The following is a 19,117-nucleotide window of genomic DNA, read 5'->3' on the forward strand; positions in this document are numbered from 1 at the left end:
GCTGGTGATGCCCAAAAAATTAGGTACAAACCACTGATAATAGCCAGCCAGCTCCAGGAACTGCCTCACCCCCTTTTTTGGTCTTGGGTCTTGGGCAGGCCACAGTCTCTGCTGTCTTATCAATTTGGGGATGCACCTGCCCATGGCCCAAGTGGAAGCCCAGATCCCATACTTCCACCCATCCAATTGCACAATTCTTTGGGTTTGCTGTGAGACCCGTCCATCTCAAGGATCTCAGGTCAGCCCTCAGATGTTTTAAATGCCGCTGCCAATCATTACTGTAAATGATTATGTCCACTGGGCTGCTCAAATAACTGTGGGACTCCTCGATTACTCAAATGTCAAGCATTGCCTTGAGTTCATCCCAAACCATATTTTTTTGTGCTCAGGTAACCAGTATGGGCCCTCCTCCCAATTTCCTGTAACGATGTCTAAGACACCACAACGCCTGCGCACATACAGTAATTTAGGGTACATCGACATTAGACGGTTGAATGTTTTATCCTGTCCTAGATGCCCCACTGTGGGATTGTAATGAGCTGTCTGGAACAATGGCTCTTCCTGCGTCACTCGATATAACCTATCTAAAAGTAGAGGTAGGTGAGTGCAAGTTCTGGCTGGATTATTTGACCATTGATTACTCTCAATTGGTCAAAGTTGTCGCGAAAAGAATCGTCACACATCTGTTCCAAGGGAAAATCCCCAACGGAAAACCCCATGGAGGCAGACAGGGGGGTGGAACCCTCCCCCTCCTCGGAGTCATCATGACTAGGCACAGAAGTTGATGGCCCCAGCACTGCATCCCCAGCCAGAGCTGCACTCACCAAGCTACACTGCAGCAGAAGCCATCCACTTTCATTATTTCTAGCATTTTCATAAACCCCAGGCAATTCGTTCCCAAAATAAGTGGATGGGTGAGGCAGGGAATAACTGCCACCTCCTCGCTATGCGTTTGGCCCTGGAAATTTAATAATATGGGCACCAGCACATATTCATGAATATCCCCATGCACACACCTCACCTTCACCAAATGTGCACTTCCCACAGCCTCGCATTGAATCAGGCTTTGGTGGACTGAGGTCTGATTACACCCCGAGTCCACCAAGGCCTGATGTGTACTCCCTTGTATACTCACCGGTATGAGGTACATTCCTGCTCGATCGGGGGAGGCCTGAGGCACATCATAGATCTGGAAAAGAGTTCCCACCTCCATTCAAGAACACCCATCCTGGAAATGCACAGTTTCCCCGCAGCACCAGCACACCTGTCCAGGCTTTGCCCCAGCTCTGAAGGGCATGGGATGTTCCCCCTTTGTATAGAGAGACAGAGTATTGGGAGACGTTAGAGAAGTACCTGCAGCAACTGAAAGTGTCGGCGGTGCTTCTCAGGTGTCCAGCTGATGCATTGCAGGACTGCCCTCCTGATGCTGGAATACTCCAGCTGCATCTGTGGCAGCAGCTGCTGGGTATTGGCTTCCCCCAATAGCAAGAGAAGGGGTCACAGATCCCATTCCTCCTCCAGCTCGGTGCTGGGTCCTTTTCTGTTCTCCCTCTATACCTGCTCTCTTGGTGAGGTCATATCCTCACATGGGATTTCATACCACTGCTTTGTGGATGATACTCAACTTATCCTTTCCTTTACTCCTTCAGACGATAATTTTTCTGCACGGATCTCAGCATGTTTAACAGATATCCCATCATGGATAGCAGCTCATCAGCTGAATGCTAATTCCAGCAAAACTGAAATGCTGTTCCTGGAGATGCATCCCCATGTCAGGATCTTGTGATCTCCCTAGACAACTCTCAGATCTCACTATCTGTCACTGAATGCAACCTTGGGGTAACCATGGACAATCAATTGGCCTTCTTGCCTCACAGTGCCAATCTGGTTTCACCATTACAGCATCAGAAGGATTTGTCCATTTCTATCCACAGAGGCCACTCAGGTGCTCATTCAGTCCCTTGTCATTTCAAGACTGGGCTACTGCAAATCAGTCATGGCAGGTATGCCTCTGCGTGCCATTCGACCTCTGTAACTGATCCAGAATGCAGCTGCACAACTTGTTTTCAACCTTCCTAAGTGCTCCTACACAACCCCATTGCTATGCTCCCTCCACTGCTCCCTCCCTACAAGCTTCCTGTAGCTGCCCGCATCAGATTTAAAACATAGATGGTTGGCTACAAAGCCAAAAATGGGCCAGCACCCACCCACCTTAAAGCTCTTATCACACCCCACACTGCACCACATTCCCTCTAGTCCTCTAGCACTGCTCAGTTGTTCCAACCATCTCAGGTTACAAGGAAGACATGCATCAAGGACCTTCTCTGGTCTGGTGACTAGGTAGTGAAAGGAACTTCCCCTAGATGTTCCAACAGCTCAGTCATTGTCTGTCTTCAAAATGATGATTTAAGGCATACCTCTTCATGAAGTACTTTAATTAGCACTTTGTTATTTTAAAAAAAATCAATGTCATGTGTTGTTTTATACTAACCTCTCCTCTAGACTTACTAATGCAAAGGTGAACATGGGTTGTTTAAGACTTTTCATAATTTTAGCATCAATTAAGTTATTCTTTCGCACATTACAGTATTATGGTAAATAAAATGCATTATGATTTCAGTTTGATGTAATCCTATTTTACTTTTCATGAAACTGAAAATATAATGCATTTTATTTCCCATAGAACAGTAATGTGTGAAATGAAGTTTTTATTTCACACATTACTGTATTATGAAAAATAAAATGCATTATGTTTTAGGTTTAATGCCATCTTACTTATTAATTTTTTTAATTTATTAATCATATATTTAGAAAAGTGATTGTGTAGCTTAACAGTGTTGCTTAATTTGGGCATATATTTATGGAACTTTCAGAACAGGTCTCAGTTAATTGACAACATTTGGGATAAAGTGTAAAATTGTGCATTTTTATTTCTTCAGATTAAGTAAAGATACAGTTAAAATGATCTCATCTAATATGGCACTTGATATATTATTTGATTTACAGTCATTTAACGAGATTGAGATACAACAGCCTTAGCTGGTCTTTTTAGCTCAAATGAAAGGACAAACCATGAAGTTCATCTGTGAGTCTTTTCCTGCAAAACTGATCCCTGCAAATGAGAAATATAAAATACTACAGATAGATGATACATAAACACTCACATGTTCAGTGCTCTGACAAAGTGTTTTACATTTAGCTCGCTCTTTGCATCTATTATCCTAATTATGCCTGAAGGACGAGATAAGATAATGAATATTTATGACCTACATCCTGACCTTGATGCATGATGGTACATTTTGTTTGTCATCCTGCTTTCTGATCAGGGTGATTCAATGAGCCAATAGAGCCAATTAGGCCTTAAAAGTTAAACTAAACTAAATGTAAAAATTTTAAATGTAATTTTTGAAAAAAATTAATTTTTACAATGTTTCCTTTATGATTGGCTGTATTTGGTCTTAAATGAGTAAACACAGAATTGGGAAATACACAAAATGGTTAACTTGCATCCATACTTGACACAAGGACATTACACTCTAATTACTCTAATTATTTACTTAAATTTTTAAAAATAATATTTTACTTTAAATATGTAATTTGTGTAACAGGATTGTACTTTCAAAGTAAGTCAATACCACAATATCATTTAAAGTAAAAGAAAAAAGAATATTTTTCTTCTTCTCATGATCAGGTAATTCGGATTATGAGGCAACTTCCTCTTGACCATGTAACTGGTAGAATATTCCAAATATTTCATTATACCTCATTTTCTGCTCCCATGGCCATGTAATGGGATTGGGTGGATTTCCCTCATTTTTGCATCACTGGATTTTTTTTTCTCCTTTTTTTTTTTGATTAGGAGATCCTTGGTAGTGGCCTGAAGCTTTACTGAGTCTATGTTTATTACAACAAATCTAGAAATGCAAACACTCATGCTAGCTGAGCTGCATCATATTTGCTGTCAATCAAGATGAGCAGAATTTTATTATTATTTTATATATTATGCTCTGTTTTTGTAATTTTAATTTTGTATTTTTAATTTGTTTGGAGAGTGTGTACTTCTACCCGGATATCTTCCATTGGCTGAAATCACTCACACTGTTATCTGCACGTAATAGCTTGCTATAAATAAGCTGCAATTTGCTGTTGCTAGTTATTACAACAATAGAGCACAACAGTCATTCCCTCACCAGCCTCTCTCTTTCTTTCCTAAATTAATAAGACAGAAAGAAGCACAGCTTGTTATGTTGCCAAGAAAACACAAAGTATAAACTCCACTGGCCTAAAGACGTCCCCATGTCAGAAAACCTTAGAGTTTTAGCTTTGACTACTATGTCTCCTAACAGAAAACTTCATATCAATGATTACACTGATTTTTAAAGTCTATTAAAGTGGAGCGTCCAGCACACAAGTCCGTGTGAATGAGGTGTTACCATAGAAATGACAATGTATTAGAAGAAGTACATTAATATAAACCTGTGATTTGCAGCTGCACTTCTGTCAGAGCTGCTGGTATAGTCAAGTAAAATTCTACAGTGCTAAGATGTATACACACACATACACACACACACACACACATTCCCCAGCCACTTTATTGGGAACACCTGTACACCTGCACATTGATGCAGTTAATCAATCAGCCAATCATCTGGCAGCAGCAAAAGGCACAATCATAGCGCAGTCATATAGATACAGATCAAGAGCTTTATTTAACGTTAACATCCAACATCAGAATGGGGAAAATGTGATCTCAGTGACTTTGACTATGGCATGGTTGATGGTGCCAGACATGCTGTTTTGAGTATTTCAGAAACTGTTGATCCTTTGGGAATTTCTTGCGCTGCAGTCTCTAGAATTTACACATAATGGTGCAAAAAACAAAAAGGGCATCCGGTGAGCAGCAGTTCTGCAGGCAGAGATGCTTTGTTGATGTGAGCAGTCAGAGGAGAATGGCCAGACTGATTCAAGTTGAAAGTAAGGCTATTGTAACTCAAATAACCACTTTTTGTAACCGTGGTGAGCAGAACAGCATCTTAATATGCACAACAAGCCAAACCTTTAGTTGGATGGGCTACAAAAGCAGAAGAATACATCAGCTTCCACTCCTCTTATCCAAGAACAGGAATCTGAGGCTATAGTGGACACAGACTCATTGAAACTGGACAGTTGAAGATTTGAAAAACATCTCCTGGCCTTCTTCCAATCTTCAACTGTCCAGTTTCGGTTGCATAATTTATATTATTATTTCATTTTTTCCTATTACTGCTATAATTTTTTTCATAGTTATTAGGCACTTTTAAAAAAAAAAAAAAAAAAAGTATTTAATTTAACCTTCTGTTTTTTACTTCACACTGTAAAGCAATTTGAGCTGGATTTTAAATGTATAAATAGTACATTATTTTTATTATTTAAGAAGGTGCCACATTAAGTTACAGTATTATTATTATTATTATTATTAGGGGGCCTAGCAATGAAGGTGGTTATTCTACCTTTTCTTCTTCTGTCTATGGGAGCCCACGGAACCGTAAAAAGTTAAATTGAAATTTGTGAATTTTGGCACACTGATTAGGGAGGGTCTAAGGAACATTCTGACCAAATTTGGGCCAAGTGCTGCCAACCCTCTAGCGCCACCATCGGGTCAAATTTGGGCCTAATTTGGAAGTATGTTTATGGTCATAACTTTTGAACTGTGTGTTCAAAATTTAAAAGCCAAGATGTGTTCAACGCACCCTATGACGTCACTTTTTGCCTAATTAGATTTTCTGCCATCTTTGGATTTTGTTTGCTACTCCTCCTATAAATTTTGTCCAATCATCACCAAATTAGGCAAACACCATCTTCAGAATAAGCTTCACAAAAATTATTAAAAGAATTTTGAATACTCCAAATGGTTTGTCTGCTATTGCTCTGCTTTCTTGTGATAGCTTAGACAACAGCGAATCTGTGAATGTGCAGCTCACCAAGTCTGGGTGCTTGGCCCCTGAAAATGCTGCTTTTATTATTATTATTATTATTATTATTATTATTATCATTATTATTATTATAAATCGTGTGAAATACTCTGATCATGTTAAAAAAAAGTCTACAAAAATATAATGAAAAATATCACTCTCTTTATATTATCACGCTCTGCATATAAATGTTCAGAATCTCACCATGGCTTCAGATTTGAGTAAGAAACATTATTATTTCTTATTCATTTCTGATTTTTAAATTTTAACTTTAATTTAGTATTCAATGCACAATCTAAAGAGGAGTAGGCCAGGTTTCCATTTCACAGCAAATTATATACTGTATATAATTGTGTATGTGACAAATAAAAATCTTGGATTATGTGTGTGTGTGTGTGTGTTACAGGTACAGAAGAGGATGACTCTGAAATCATTACTATCTGCCATGATGAACATGCCCAGTCACTATCGCTGCCTATGTATCAGCCACCTGCTGGGCTGGACTGCTTTCCTCTGCAACATGCTCTTCTTCACTGACTTTATGGGGCAGGTGAGAAGGAGCTCATTTGTGGCTGAACATGAAACATATCATTTAAACTCCAACTAGGGATGTAACTATATATGAATACATTATCTGTATCAAATAAGGTACATTATATATTTTTTATACCATTTTTTTGTTTTGTTTTTGTTTTTTTGCTCCAGTAGACCTAAAGAGTGTCTTACTGAGCTCCAAATTAAACTCGTATTTCTACGCTATTTCATTACAAACTGGCCAGAAATTCATAAATTAAATTTGCTTATTACAATTTGTTGTTATCATTTGAGAATGACTTATTTTGCTAACATTCCTGTTTTTTTTCCTAAACACTGACACAGATAGTGGCATTGCGTTACACTACTAAATCCAACCAAATGAGGATGTTGCAGGACAGCTTGAAAACAGCAAAACTACATAATAATATATGCATGGATACACATTCTCATTCATTCTATTTGATGTACAGTTTATCTTGATTTTTGAAACATTTTACCTTATATGAAGAGGAGGAGTGTTGTTGTTGAGGGATACTGAGAAACTTATTATGTATTACATGGGTGTGCTTATAGGAAAAAGCTTTTTGCTACCTTGATTGATCTTAAATTGAGGCAGATGTAAGAGTTGGCTGAACAATTTAATGGAACACCCATGAGACAAATGTGAGTTCCTCGGGCCAGTGCTGAATTGAGTTGCAGGAACAATGGGAGTGATCATACAATGGGACTGATAAAACAATAGCTCATGTGATGTACAGTGTGTTGCATAACCCTCCCCCCTTCACATTTTGTAGTGTTTCAACCTGGAACTGAAATGGACTTACAGAAAATAGCCCGTAATGTTCAAATGGGTGAAAAAAATCAACATAGTTTGCAAAATTATTTACAGAAAAATAAACCCACATTAGTATTTACCCTCATTGATGTGAAACTCTTGAATTACTTCTGGTGCAGCCATCAGAAGTCATATAATTATTCGGAGTACATCTGTGTGCAGTTAAATTGTCATGTGATCTGAATATAAATACATAATTCCTGGAAGGCCCCAGAGTTTGTAAGAGAAAATACCAAAACAAAGAGCGTATAGGAGACCAAGGAGTTATCAAAACAAGTCTGGAAAAAAAAATCAATCAGGGTTTGGTTATAAAAAAAATATCCAAACTTTGAACATCCCACAGAGCACCATTAAATCCATTATTAAAAATGGAAAGAATATAGCACAACCTCAACTCTGCCTAGAGGAGGCTGTCCACCAAAAGTCAGTGACCAGAGTCACAACCAAGAGGCCAAGGGTAACACTTAACATGATGCTACCACTACCATGTTTTACTTTGGGATTCTTTTCTCAGTCTTCAATGTGACATGGTTAAAGGTTGTCCTGCATGCTTTTGACCACGATTTATCAAACACCCTCCAGAGAAACTTTCATCAAAAAGTTAAGGGGGGAGGGGGATGCACAGCACGGTAGCTTAGTGGTTAGCACCTTACATGTTCTAAAAAAAATGTGCAAAATAGAGTTCTCTTATAATAATTTCATGATACACCATGGCAATGTCTCTGTGTGTCTCCATAATACGTCCCCATGCTGACATGCACTATCTGTAACAGAAATTTATTAGCTCCAGCAATAATTTGTAACCTTTTTGTTCAGTTATACATTAATTTGAGAGGACAAATGAACCAAAATGTACAAGGTCACAATTTTAGATCACAAAAAAAGCAAATGGTAGAATGCATTACAATATAATGACTTCAATTTACTATCTCACAGTATCGTTGATTTGATGTACTCTTGTTTACATTGAATGAGCCTTCTCTTGAGCAGATTTTGAGCTTTAGAACTGTGCTGTCATGTCAGTACAAACAAGTCTTGTTACCAAAACAACAAAAATCTAGGATTGTGTCAAATAATCAACAATACAATCCAGTTCACATTGCAATTGAAGTACAGAGAACAGAGCACAGATATCCTTCTTTTTTTCTGAGCCATAAAAAGTCTGGGTGGGATTTATGAATTATGTTACTGTTTCCTTCCCTGTTATTAGATATTTTGATCACACAGTGCGGTGTGGTAACACAGTCACGTTGTGTTTCTGGACATATTTACTTCTTCATCTTACAGATTGTGTATAAGGGGAACCCGTATGCTCCTCATAACTCCACCGCATATGCCACCTATGAGAGGGGGGTGGAGGTGGGCTGCTGGGGGCTGTGCATCAACGCTGTGTCCTCTGCTCTCTATTCCTGTGAGTATTTACCCCGCTGTGACTTTTCCTGCCATATTTCACCACTGCTCTCCTAATGCATGCACAGAATACATTGAAATGGATGTGCAACACTATGTAGAGATAAGAGAGTCACAGTTGTCATTCCTCAAAGGAGGTTCTAAGCAGTGATTATATCTAAAGCAGATTTGCAAAGCAAAAGTTCTGCCAAGAAACACCTTTGCATAATTTCCCCATTCCCGCAAATAGAGTCAATGACCTAGGACATGTTCTGGATTTGAAGTTTTCTCCTTTATTTTTCCGCTAGAGCTACAAGGTTAAAGTGGGGCTTAGACAGTACAAAAAGCTAAATCTTGTCATAGGACTACCACTGACACTGAATGACTCAATCACTCATTAATGAAGATGTTTGCACACTGAGGACATCACAGCTTAAAGGTGTTATGGTTTTATATTAGTATTAATCTTCTGTTAACTTCTATATGTTTTGCAGTTTGGTCTTATTAACTAAAAAAAGAAAGGCTGTTCAGGGAACAACTGTTTATAACTTCTATTACGCCAATGATAACAGGAGCTAACTTGTTTTTGCAGATGTTCCACAACATTACATTAAGATAAAATGATTAAAATGTATGATTTGTCATTCTTTACTAAATTATTTCTTTAATTGTTGGCCAATTGCTGTGGTATAAGAGAAATAAAACACTTGTGGGCATGCTGATGTTGGAAAATAATCCATTTCCTATATATATATATATATATATATATATATATATATATATATATATACACACATACATACATACATACATACATATATATATAGACCACAGTGCAGTTGAATGTTTAAGTCTAATTGGTCAGAAAATGTATATTATTGTATAACAGCATGGCTCAGACAGTAGTTCCGGCTGTAATGTGAACAATAGGTTAATATTAATGCAGTCATTCTATTATGTTATTGTTTCTATAGTAACAGCTCATACTCAAGGACTTGTGCTGCAGATACTCCACATAATCTAAGACTAATAATAAGCTGATTTTAAAACATGCTGTTGTTTAACAAAGTAAATCGTACAATCAGATGTGGTGACATTTGTTAGCGGACATTTATTTAACATTTATGGAAGGTGTCTTTGTAACAGTAAAAATTGCTATCCCCCAAAGTGTGGCCTGTTGTGTGTTTTTCTTTAAATAACAGCACCACACTGAGTGTTTTAGTGCATACTTAATATATTGGTATTATCCTCAAACAATAATTTTGAAAACAATTCCTTTATTCCTTAGACCCAGATATGCATTTACACACAACAGCCACTAACCCAAGACCCAGAAATCTATTGAAAGCCACTATCTAAGGACGTATCAATTCTTACACTATCCAATTCAACTATGATTTAGCCATTATGCAAAAAAACCTTCATGACAACATTAAATGTGCCAACCTCTTACCAGAATCCTACAATGATGTAATGTATCTAACAAGTAAAGGAAATTTATAGCTGCCAGTATAGCATTGTACAAACTACTACATGTTAAAATCATCACACACTCATGGCAAAAGACAACTTTTGGATCAGCAGTAAAATTGGTACATCAAAAGTTTCAAAATATGTTTTAAAGATACAGTGCTTAGGATTTTTTTTAAATGAATAAAAGAAATTGTTTAAAACATGATGTAAGAGTAATTCACATTAATTCATAGTCAGAAACGTTGAGTTTGAAATGATGGGAATTTTCCTGCACCAGATGCAGCTCAGATATGCAATCACATTTGAAAGTAGTTGTCAGGTCCATGCATGCCATGAACTCCACTTCCCAGAACACACCACGGCCTACAGACATGGCCGCCATGTACTACAATCCCCAGCACCACCAGCACTAATCCAAGTTCTAATCATGCACACCTGTTTGCACACACACACACACACACACACACACACACACACACACACTATAAAAGGGACTTTGACTCACCAGATCACCATGAAGTAATGCTCAGTGTATGTTTTACATCTGACTTTACCAAGCTGTTTGCCTGTGATTGTTGTTACTCTGGTTTCTGGATTATTGCCTGTTTCTCATTTCATGAGCTTGTTTTTGCCTAGTCCATGCTGTTTGCTCATTGCCTGACCCACGCTTGTGTTTTGACTTTGATCGTGCCTGATGTTTTGGATACCTCGCCATTATCTTCATTAAAAGCTTTGAACTGCAATTGCATCTGTGCCTACTCTCTGTTCCTGACAGTAGTACAGCCAAAGACCCATCCCCAGATTTTGATAGATCATAATAAACCACAAAACAGCCAGTGATAGCAAGCTAATGGTACATAGAATGTGGTTTGGGGTACAGTCTTGAATGTGTATTATTTATCCCACAAGCATGTTATGGCATGTTCCTCCACACATAACTTGGAACACATAGCATACCACAGATGGCGCGATTTTTGAATCTTACACACAGCAGCGTTAAGAAATAAAAGTACAAAATCAAATTGAAGCGTGATGCTAACATATTTCTTGTTAGCTACTTTAGCCTCATAGCTTCAGTGCAAAACTAATGAAGCAAACTTGAGACACCAGCATGACTTGGCTGATCAGCTCCATTTGGGATAAAGGGGACGTTCTGTATATTTCTTTTTGCCTTTTGCTCCTAAAAATATGTTTATGATATGTTTGTTTTTGCATGTGCAGACATACAGAGGCTGCTACTGCCCTACATCGGCTTGAAGGGTCTCTACTTCATGGGCTACTTTGTGTTCGGACTGGGCACAAGCCTGATTGGTCTGTTTCCCAATATCATCTCCACGCTGTCACTGTGCTGTGTGTTCGGGGTGATGTCCAGCACACTTTACACCATCCCATTCAACCTGATCTCAGAGTACCACAAAGAGGAGGAGGTCTGTGTGTGTGTTTGTGTGTGTGAATAAGCTGTGTGTGGAAACGTGGGCAGTTAATTTATGCCAGAACAAAAGCAGAACTGGAGGCAATTATGTTTGATAGCGTATATGCTAGAGATTATGTGTCAATCTGGGACAATATACAACTGTATATAGTGTGGAAGTACAGATTGCTTTGTCACAGTGGGATTCCTTGGCCCTAGATGTATCATTGACTGGAACATCTTATGCTTACATGTGCACTGCAGCAGCTCGGATTCACATTCAGTCATTTTGTGCTCAGAGAAAGAGGGGTGAAATGCATATTTGAAATGATTGACAGCTGAACCAAGGACAACGTAGACCATCTTCACACCACATTCCTCACCTCCAAACCTCATTGCAGTCATGTTGGATCAAAAATCCTAGTTGTTGTTCCTCCTTCAGCTGCTCCCGTTAGGGGACGCCACAGTGGATCAATGGTCTGTGTATTTGATTTGGCACAGTTTTTATGTCAGATGCCCTTCCAGATGCAACCCTCCCCAGTTTTATCCAGGCTTGGGACTGGCACTGAGAGCGCACTGTTGCATACAACCCCAGTGGCTAGGGTTGGTTCCCTGGCCGGGAATCGAACCTGGGCAGCAGTGGTGAGAGCGCTGTGGCCTAAACACTAGTCCTCCAGGGACCCCTGGATCAAAAATCTTAGTATTTTCGCTTTTTTCTATGGTCTGTTTTTATTTATTTTATTTATTTATTTATTTTTTTTTTTTTTTGATGATTTTATTCCTTGTATAAGGAATAAAACACTCTGTGTTGTACTATTGTAGGAAAATAATCTACATCGAGGTAGTGTGATGAAACTTTTTCTGTTTATAGTTATATTTACGTTTGCGGGAAGGTCTACAGAACATTCCTGTTACCTTATATAAGTTACACTGTGTACATTTATAAACAGTCATTCTCTCTTTTTTTCTTGAAGTTAATAAGATAAAAAAGTGAGAAACCATAAAGCATTAAAATCCTCTCTGTCTGTCTTGTATTAGAACGATGTGGTAACTGTAACTCTGCTTCATCACACCATCCCATCATATATTACTTTCCTATAACAGTACATCCTGTTATTTATTATTCCTCTGGTGATTTAATTACTAGAGATGTCCTCTCACGTTTGCTTAAATCAATTATTAACATCCTGTTATGTATTATTCCCTAATAATTTTTTTAGTCCTTTGGTGATTTAATTTACTAGAGATGTCCTCTCATGTTTGCTTAAATTAATGCTTTCCTCTCACCAGTAGGATGTTTACATGATTAATTGGGAAGGCTATAAAAAGGAGAACCAGTTTGCAAATCCATCGGCCTCTGATTAACACTTGAGATACTGATTAGAAACTGAAGCCACTGGGGAAAAAGTTGAGCTTTTTAATTATGACTTGCTTAAAAACAACAAAAACAACAAACTGTTAATGGATTCTTTTAATGTTAGTCCTGAAAGAGAAGCTTGGAAACCCAGGCACCTTTTATCTAGTTAGCTTTAGCTGTGTCCATATTAATCATTAGCATGATATCTTCCTAATCCGTAATAAAAATGGAAGCGGGTGGTGAATCATCAGCTGTAATTTATTACAAATTGAAATATAAACAGAAATTCCTATTTTAAGTCTTAATTACCTCGGAATAAATTCAGAGATATTGAGGCTGTCAGAAAGCTCCCAAGAAGGTGAGAGTTGTGTTTTTTCCAGTCAGAAAGTGGGATAAAATGTTTTCCCAGTGGTAAGGTGAGAATTTTTCCAAGGCAGATGGTGGGAATTCCATTTTTCCTCCAGTCGGATGGTGGCACTTATGTTTTTGTCTAAGTCAGAAAGTGGGAATTCTATTTTTTCCCAGTCAGAAGATAGCAATTACGTTTTTTTACATAATTGCTAATTTCATAACTGTAGGTGGAGATTATGCTTTTTCCCAGTCTGAAGCTGGGAATTCCATTGTTTTCAATATGAAAAGTGGGAATTATGCTTTTTCCCAATTGGAAGGTGGGAATTACACTTTTTCTCTGTTTAAAAGGTGGTAAGTATGCTTTCCCAGAAGGAAGGTGGGGCTTATACTTTTTCCTAGTTGGAAAACGAATATTACAATTTTTCCCAGTTACAAGTTGGGAACTGCACATTTTTCCCATTCGGAAGGCAGGAATTTTTAAGAAATAGAACCAGATAAGTTTACCCTGATATATCGCAGGTGGGTGCAAACAGTTCTGAGTACACTTCTAATTCCCACTGTCTGAGTTGAATAGAAGGCAGCAAAATGCTGCATTCACATCATATAGGAATAATTGTAATTCCCACCTTCTTACTAGGAAAACCCATTCTATTCTATTATTCCATTATTCTTGTTATTCTTGTTAATTATACATGAAAGCATTCATGCATTGCCTTTTTGTTTACTGGAAAGAAAGTAGTGCTGGTTGTAGTTTTTTTTTTTTTTCTAACATTAGCGTAATATCTTGCTTACCTTTAACCTAGGCAGAGAGTGAAATTTATCAGTTGTAAGCCATTATATTTCTTCCAGGTTCTTACATTTAATTTCCCCAGATATTTCAATCACAATTTCTACATCTAATTGTATGAAAATAAAATGTATCCTTTGTTGTGCAAAGAGCTTAACATATATGCATGGGATAAAATCAAAAGTCCAAAACCTAGCTTAATGAGATACAAAGTATACAGTTATAGAACAAAATAAAAGTCATATAAAATAAGATAAATAAAAAGAATAAGATAATTCAAAGAATTTCAAAACAATTAAATAGAATTTTTAAAAAATTAGAAAATACTTTTAATTAAATGCCAAATTAAAAATATTTTCTGTTTCTGACAGAAGTGTTTTATTAAAATAATCTATGAAATAATATGTAATATTTTTTTTTTCTTTTTTGAGTTATAGAGTGCCAATAAAACATGTATGGGATTATGTATTTTTTCACCCTGATAATTTTGTTTGCTTTACCTCTAATGCATTTAATACATTTAATGGATGTTGACTGATGATTTACATTTTATCCTGCAGGAGAAGAGGAAGCAGAGTGGGAAGGACGCACCTCTGCAGAGCAGAGGGACAGGAATGGACTGTGCAGCTCTGACCTGTATGGTGCAGTTAGCTCAGATCATAGTGGGAGCTGGACTTGGAACTCTAGTCAATATGGCCGGTAGCGTCATAGTGGTGGTTCTATCGGCTTCAACCGTGTCCCTCCTCGGCTGCCTGTTTATTACTGTCTTTATTAAACATGTACAATGAACTGGACACATTGAAATAAATACAAAGGCTCTCTTACTAGTCTCTTTCATATCGGTCTCATGTTTGTGACTCGTTTATTTAATTTCAGCCTTCAATTTTAGTCCACATGGTCCCTTTTACCTGTTTTATGTGTAATGTGTACCACATTGATCACCTCACAGTTCTCTTTTCGCAAACATCTTTTTATTTAAAACTGACCTCCACAGCTGCCATGTGTACTTAAAGGACTCCTCAGAACATTCTACAGTGAATCTTATTTTAGTTCCCTCAATACAGTCATTGATGGTTGAGGTCATGGGGTCACACACTCAAACAAGACAAATAAAAATCATTACAGTTCATTCATTCCTCTTCAGGAAGTACTTTATTCAGGTCAGGGTCTCAGTGGCTCTCAGTGGAACCATAAAAACTTATAATATTTAAGGTCAGGTCACAATTTCTACATCTAATTGTATGAGAATAAAATGTATCTGTTTTGTTGTGCAAATTATTTAAAAACCTAAATCTGTCTGCTATGTAATTTGTTTTCATTACAACTCAGGTGTTTAAATAAAGAATCTTTTTGGAAGCAACAGGTCCATGAACACATTGTTATACAATATTTATTGTTTATTGAACATTTATTGGAGGTGTGGACATTAGTCTCTTTCTCGTGCTAATGAAATAACGAACTGAGGCAACAAGGGACAGACACCTACAAAAAGGGCCCTAGAAACGGGGTTTTACATACAAGATCAATATGCTAACAATGCTGACAGGAAAGGAGACTCGATTTCATTCTATTTGCTATTATCATGTTGTGTTAAGAAAGCTCTCTCACTCCTATATATATATATATATATATATATATATATATATATATATATATATATATATATATATATATATATTTTAAACACAGAATTCTGTTAACCCATTTGTTTCCATAGCTGATGTGTTAGCAAATGTTAAATTAGCAGTTTAATTTGTATTCTTAATGGTCATGCTAGATTGCTAGCTAATTAGTCAGACAATACTGCACATATAATACAGAGACTTTCTTGTTATTCAAATCTCTTGTTAATAAACTCTCTTGTTATTGAGAGTTGTGGGGAAACAGTTTTAACTAACTAGTTAACTAGCTTGGTCAAAAAGTGACTAATCAGTCAGCTAGTAAGCTTATTTGCTAGCTTTTTTAACCATACAAAAGCAATAAGCTGTTCAAATGAGATGTTAGAAGCTAGCTTAGCTTTCTGACCACATTTACTTACTTTTTCAAGCTTTCTGTAATGGTAATAAAATTAGTGTTGCTTGTGTGCTATGCTAAATCTCTTCTTTCCATGCTAGTGATTAATTTTAAAAACAATCTACTGCCATAAACATATCAGAAGTACAGAATTTGTTTTAGTCACAAACAGTTCAATTTTGAATCAGTTATATCTGTATATAGTGCATGTTTATTAAGGATTACATTAATACATTAACACTTGCTTATACAGAAAATGTGAACTTATATATTAGTATTTTATATTTTTTAATAGAGTGATACAATAAATCAAGAGAAATATCTTTGTATTTGTCAGTTTTCTTAACATTGGTATGTGACTGTTCCTCTTCACAAGTCAAAAGTGATTTTTATTTAAAATTCCCACATTCATTAATCAGTTAATATACTTTAATATCCATTTATTAAGTGCAATGAATTTTTAAGACGCTTAAGTGTGAGAACTAATTATGATTAAATATTACAGCTGGATTTTCAGTGTCACTATGAGATGGAGTTTTGACAGTAACCACTACAAAAAAAAAAAAAAAAAAAGAAATACAAAAGTATTGATATGTAGTTGCTTTATTTCAATATTTGTGATTTTGATGATTTTTTTCCTCTCCTAAAAGCACATTGTTTATTTACTTGTAGACACTCAGTGGTCTTGATTATGTTTTGATTAATAATTGAGTTGAACACACATTATTGAGTTATACACCCACGAACTGACACAGAAACACACTGTACACACCCGTAATGTGTCCTCTGTGGAATAATAATTTTTTACATTTTTGTTAATACAATCAGTTAAAAGAAAAAAGTGTTAAAAAAACCTTTAAAATAATGAATTTACTTTTAATTAATTCATTATTAATTATTAATAATTGATTAATTAAGAGAAAATGGTATTGTATTTAATTATTAATTAATGTTTTTTTTCCTGATAGTAAATAAATAGATAAATAAATAAAATACAAGAAACTTGTCTCTCCTGCTGTTTATCTGTAAACAGGACAGTATGTGTTTGGGAGCCAGTGTGAATCTGTAGATTTCTGACATGCAGGTTCTTATGGCTGTAAGTTTCCCCAAGCAGCCACTGAGAGTTCCTGTTCACACACAGCTCCACTTCTTAATCATTCCTGGAGGCACTTTTAGGGGTTCTGTAATGGAGTCAACCAAAAATAACGCCTAAAATATCTTCCAGGAACATTTTTATTGTTGTTGTTGTTTTTTTGGGGTCCAGTCTACGTGCTGTTCGGCAGAAGGTCATTTCTCCCGTTATACACCACAACACCGGGTGGGTAGAAGACGAGGCCAGGGTCGGGTGTGCTGAGCGGCACTACAGAGCGCGCCTGCTTCTCATGCTCAGGTTTGCTGCAGGCCGTGAAGGGTCGCGTGTTCGTACTGGAGGGCGAGGCGATCTGCCAGAAGAGCTCCTTCAGCGCCTTCCTGAACTCTCTCCTCATGAGGCAGTAGAGCAGCGGGTTGAGGCAGCTGTTGGAGTGCGCCAGGCACACGGTCACGGGGAACACGTAAACCTGCGCGGTGTAGTACTCGTAGCTGAAGTGCACGGCGTTCAGCTTAATCAGGATGCCCCAAGCGGTCAGTGCCTGGTTGGGCAGCCAGCACAAGAAGAAGCACAGCACCACGATGGTCACCGATTTGGTCACTTTGGAGCGCCTCCTGGCGCCGGACGCGTTGGCGCGCTTGTGCGTGACGAAGCGCAGCAGCAGCAGGTAGCACACTGAGATGATGCCAAACGGCACCAGGAAGCCGAGCAGCACCTTCTGGGCGTGATAGAGCCCGAGCCAGAACTGCGCGTCGCCGTTGAGGTCGGGGAACTTGACCAAGCACAGGTCCTCGTTGGACACGGTGGCTGTGGTGGAGAAAATGGCATGTGGCAACGCGGCCACGACTGCTGCCGCCCAGATCACGGCGCTGACGCAGCGCGCAGACGGACGCTTGCGCCTGCGTCCACACTTCAGCGCCGACGCCACGGAGCGGTACCTCGCCACACTCATGGCGGTCAGGAAGAACACGCTGGCGTACATACTGGTAGCTGTGACATACGACACGATCTTGCACATCGCCCTGCCGAAGGGCCACGTAAAATCCAGCGCGTTCTCCACCGCCCAGAACGGCAGCGTGAGCACGAACTGGAAGTCGGTCACGGCTAGCCCGGTCACGAACAGGTTAATGGACGACTTTTTCCACGCGTGCTTCGATTTCATGAGGTGCAGAACGAGCAGGTTGCCGACCAAACCGAGCGCGCACACCACCGAGTAAATAGTGGAGATGAGGATGCGCAGCACGGCTGATCCATCGCTCACCAAGTCGCTCCTCTCGGCGAGCTCCGGGAACTCAGCCCCTGAGTGGTTCGCGCTTCTGTTAAACATCAAACTCGCGTTGCGCTCCGTGATGTCGTCCCGCGTTCCCGAGCTGGGCTGCATCGCCGACGCTCATCGTATCCGCTCCGTGCTCCGTCTTAACTCGTGAAACACACACACACACACACACACACACAGACACGCAGTGTCGTCCTGGAACAAACTGTCCTGCAGTAAACAGTTCACACACACCAGGGATCTGATACACACCTCAAACCCGCGATTACACAGAGAACGCGGGAAAAAACAGCATGTTAAAACATTCCTGGTGCTCCGAAGAAACCCTGTTTGAAGTTTGGGGATCGTGTGCGTTTGTGAAGCAGACCCGAGCTCAGATCTGTCCCACTCTCCGTCTCTCTACCTCTCTGTGTGTGAGCTGTGCTTTATGGTTTGCGCTCTGTTCCGTGCGGCGCGTTTTTATGGACGCGCGTAGCTGTGGATTGGATGCGCGCTTTTACGCTCCAGCGCGCCGCTGCCCAACGCGCTCTGTGGAAATTTTCAACAGCTCGACTGTTTACTCAAGGCATGGAAGCGGTTTATCATAAAATGGTATGTCAGGTTTGGACTCCCTGAGAACAGACACGCACAATTTCAGTTCCCTGAGA

General features: G+C 38.6%; 2 protein-coding genes across 2 annotated transcripts in view; one reads left to right on the forward strand and one right to left on the reverse strand.

Annotated features, from left to right (window-relative positions):
* Positions 1–14,928, forward strand: part of slc45a2 (solute carrier family 45 member 2) — a 36,554-nt gene extending 21,626 nt beyond the window's left edge. The window contains exons 4-7 of the mRNA XM_026941355.3: positions 6,358–6,501; positions 8,611–8,734; positions 11,407–11,612; positions 14,652–14,928. Of these exons, the coding sequence (XP_026797156.1) occupies positions 6,358–6,501; positions 8,611–8,734; positions 11,407–11,612; positions 14,652–14,879 (702 nt within the window). The 3' untranslated portion in view covers positions 14,880–14,928. The remainder of the gene's footprint in view (positions 1–6,357; positions 6,502–8,610; positions 8,735–11,406; positions 11,613–14,651) is intronic.
* Positions 14,929–15,843: 915 nt separating this feature from the next.
* rxfp3 (relaxin family peptide receptor 3) lies at positions 15,844–18,889 on the reverse strand. Its single transcript, XM_026941323.3, has one exon. The coding sequence runs from the start codon at positions 18,573–18,575 to the stop codon at positions 17,370–17,372; it is 1,206 nt and encodes a 401-aa protein (XP_026797124.1). The 5' UTR covers positions 18,576–18,889; the 3' UTR covers positions 15,844–17,369.
* Positions 18,890–19,117: the final 228 nt, after the last annotated feature.

Source organism: Pangasianodon hypophthalmus, chromosome 15, assembly GCF_027358585.1.
Source record: "Pangasianodon hypophthalmus isolate fPanHyp1 chromosome 15, fPanHyp1.pri, whole genome shotgun sequence".
In the NCBI taxonomy this organism is placed as follows: domain Eukaryota; kingdom Metazoa; phylum Chordata; class Actinopteri; order Siluriformes; family Pangasiidae; genus Pangasianodon; species Pangasianodon hypophthalmus.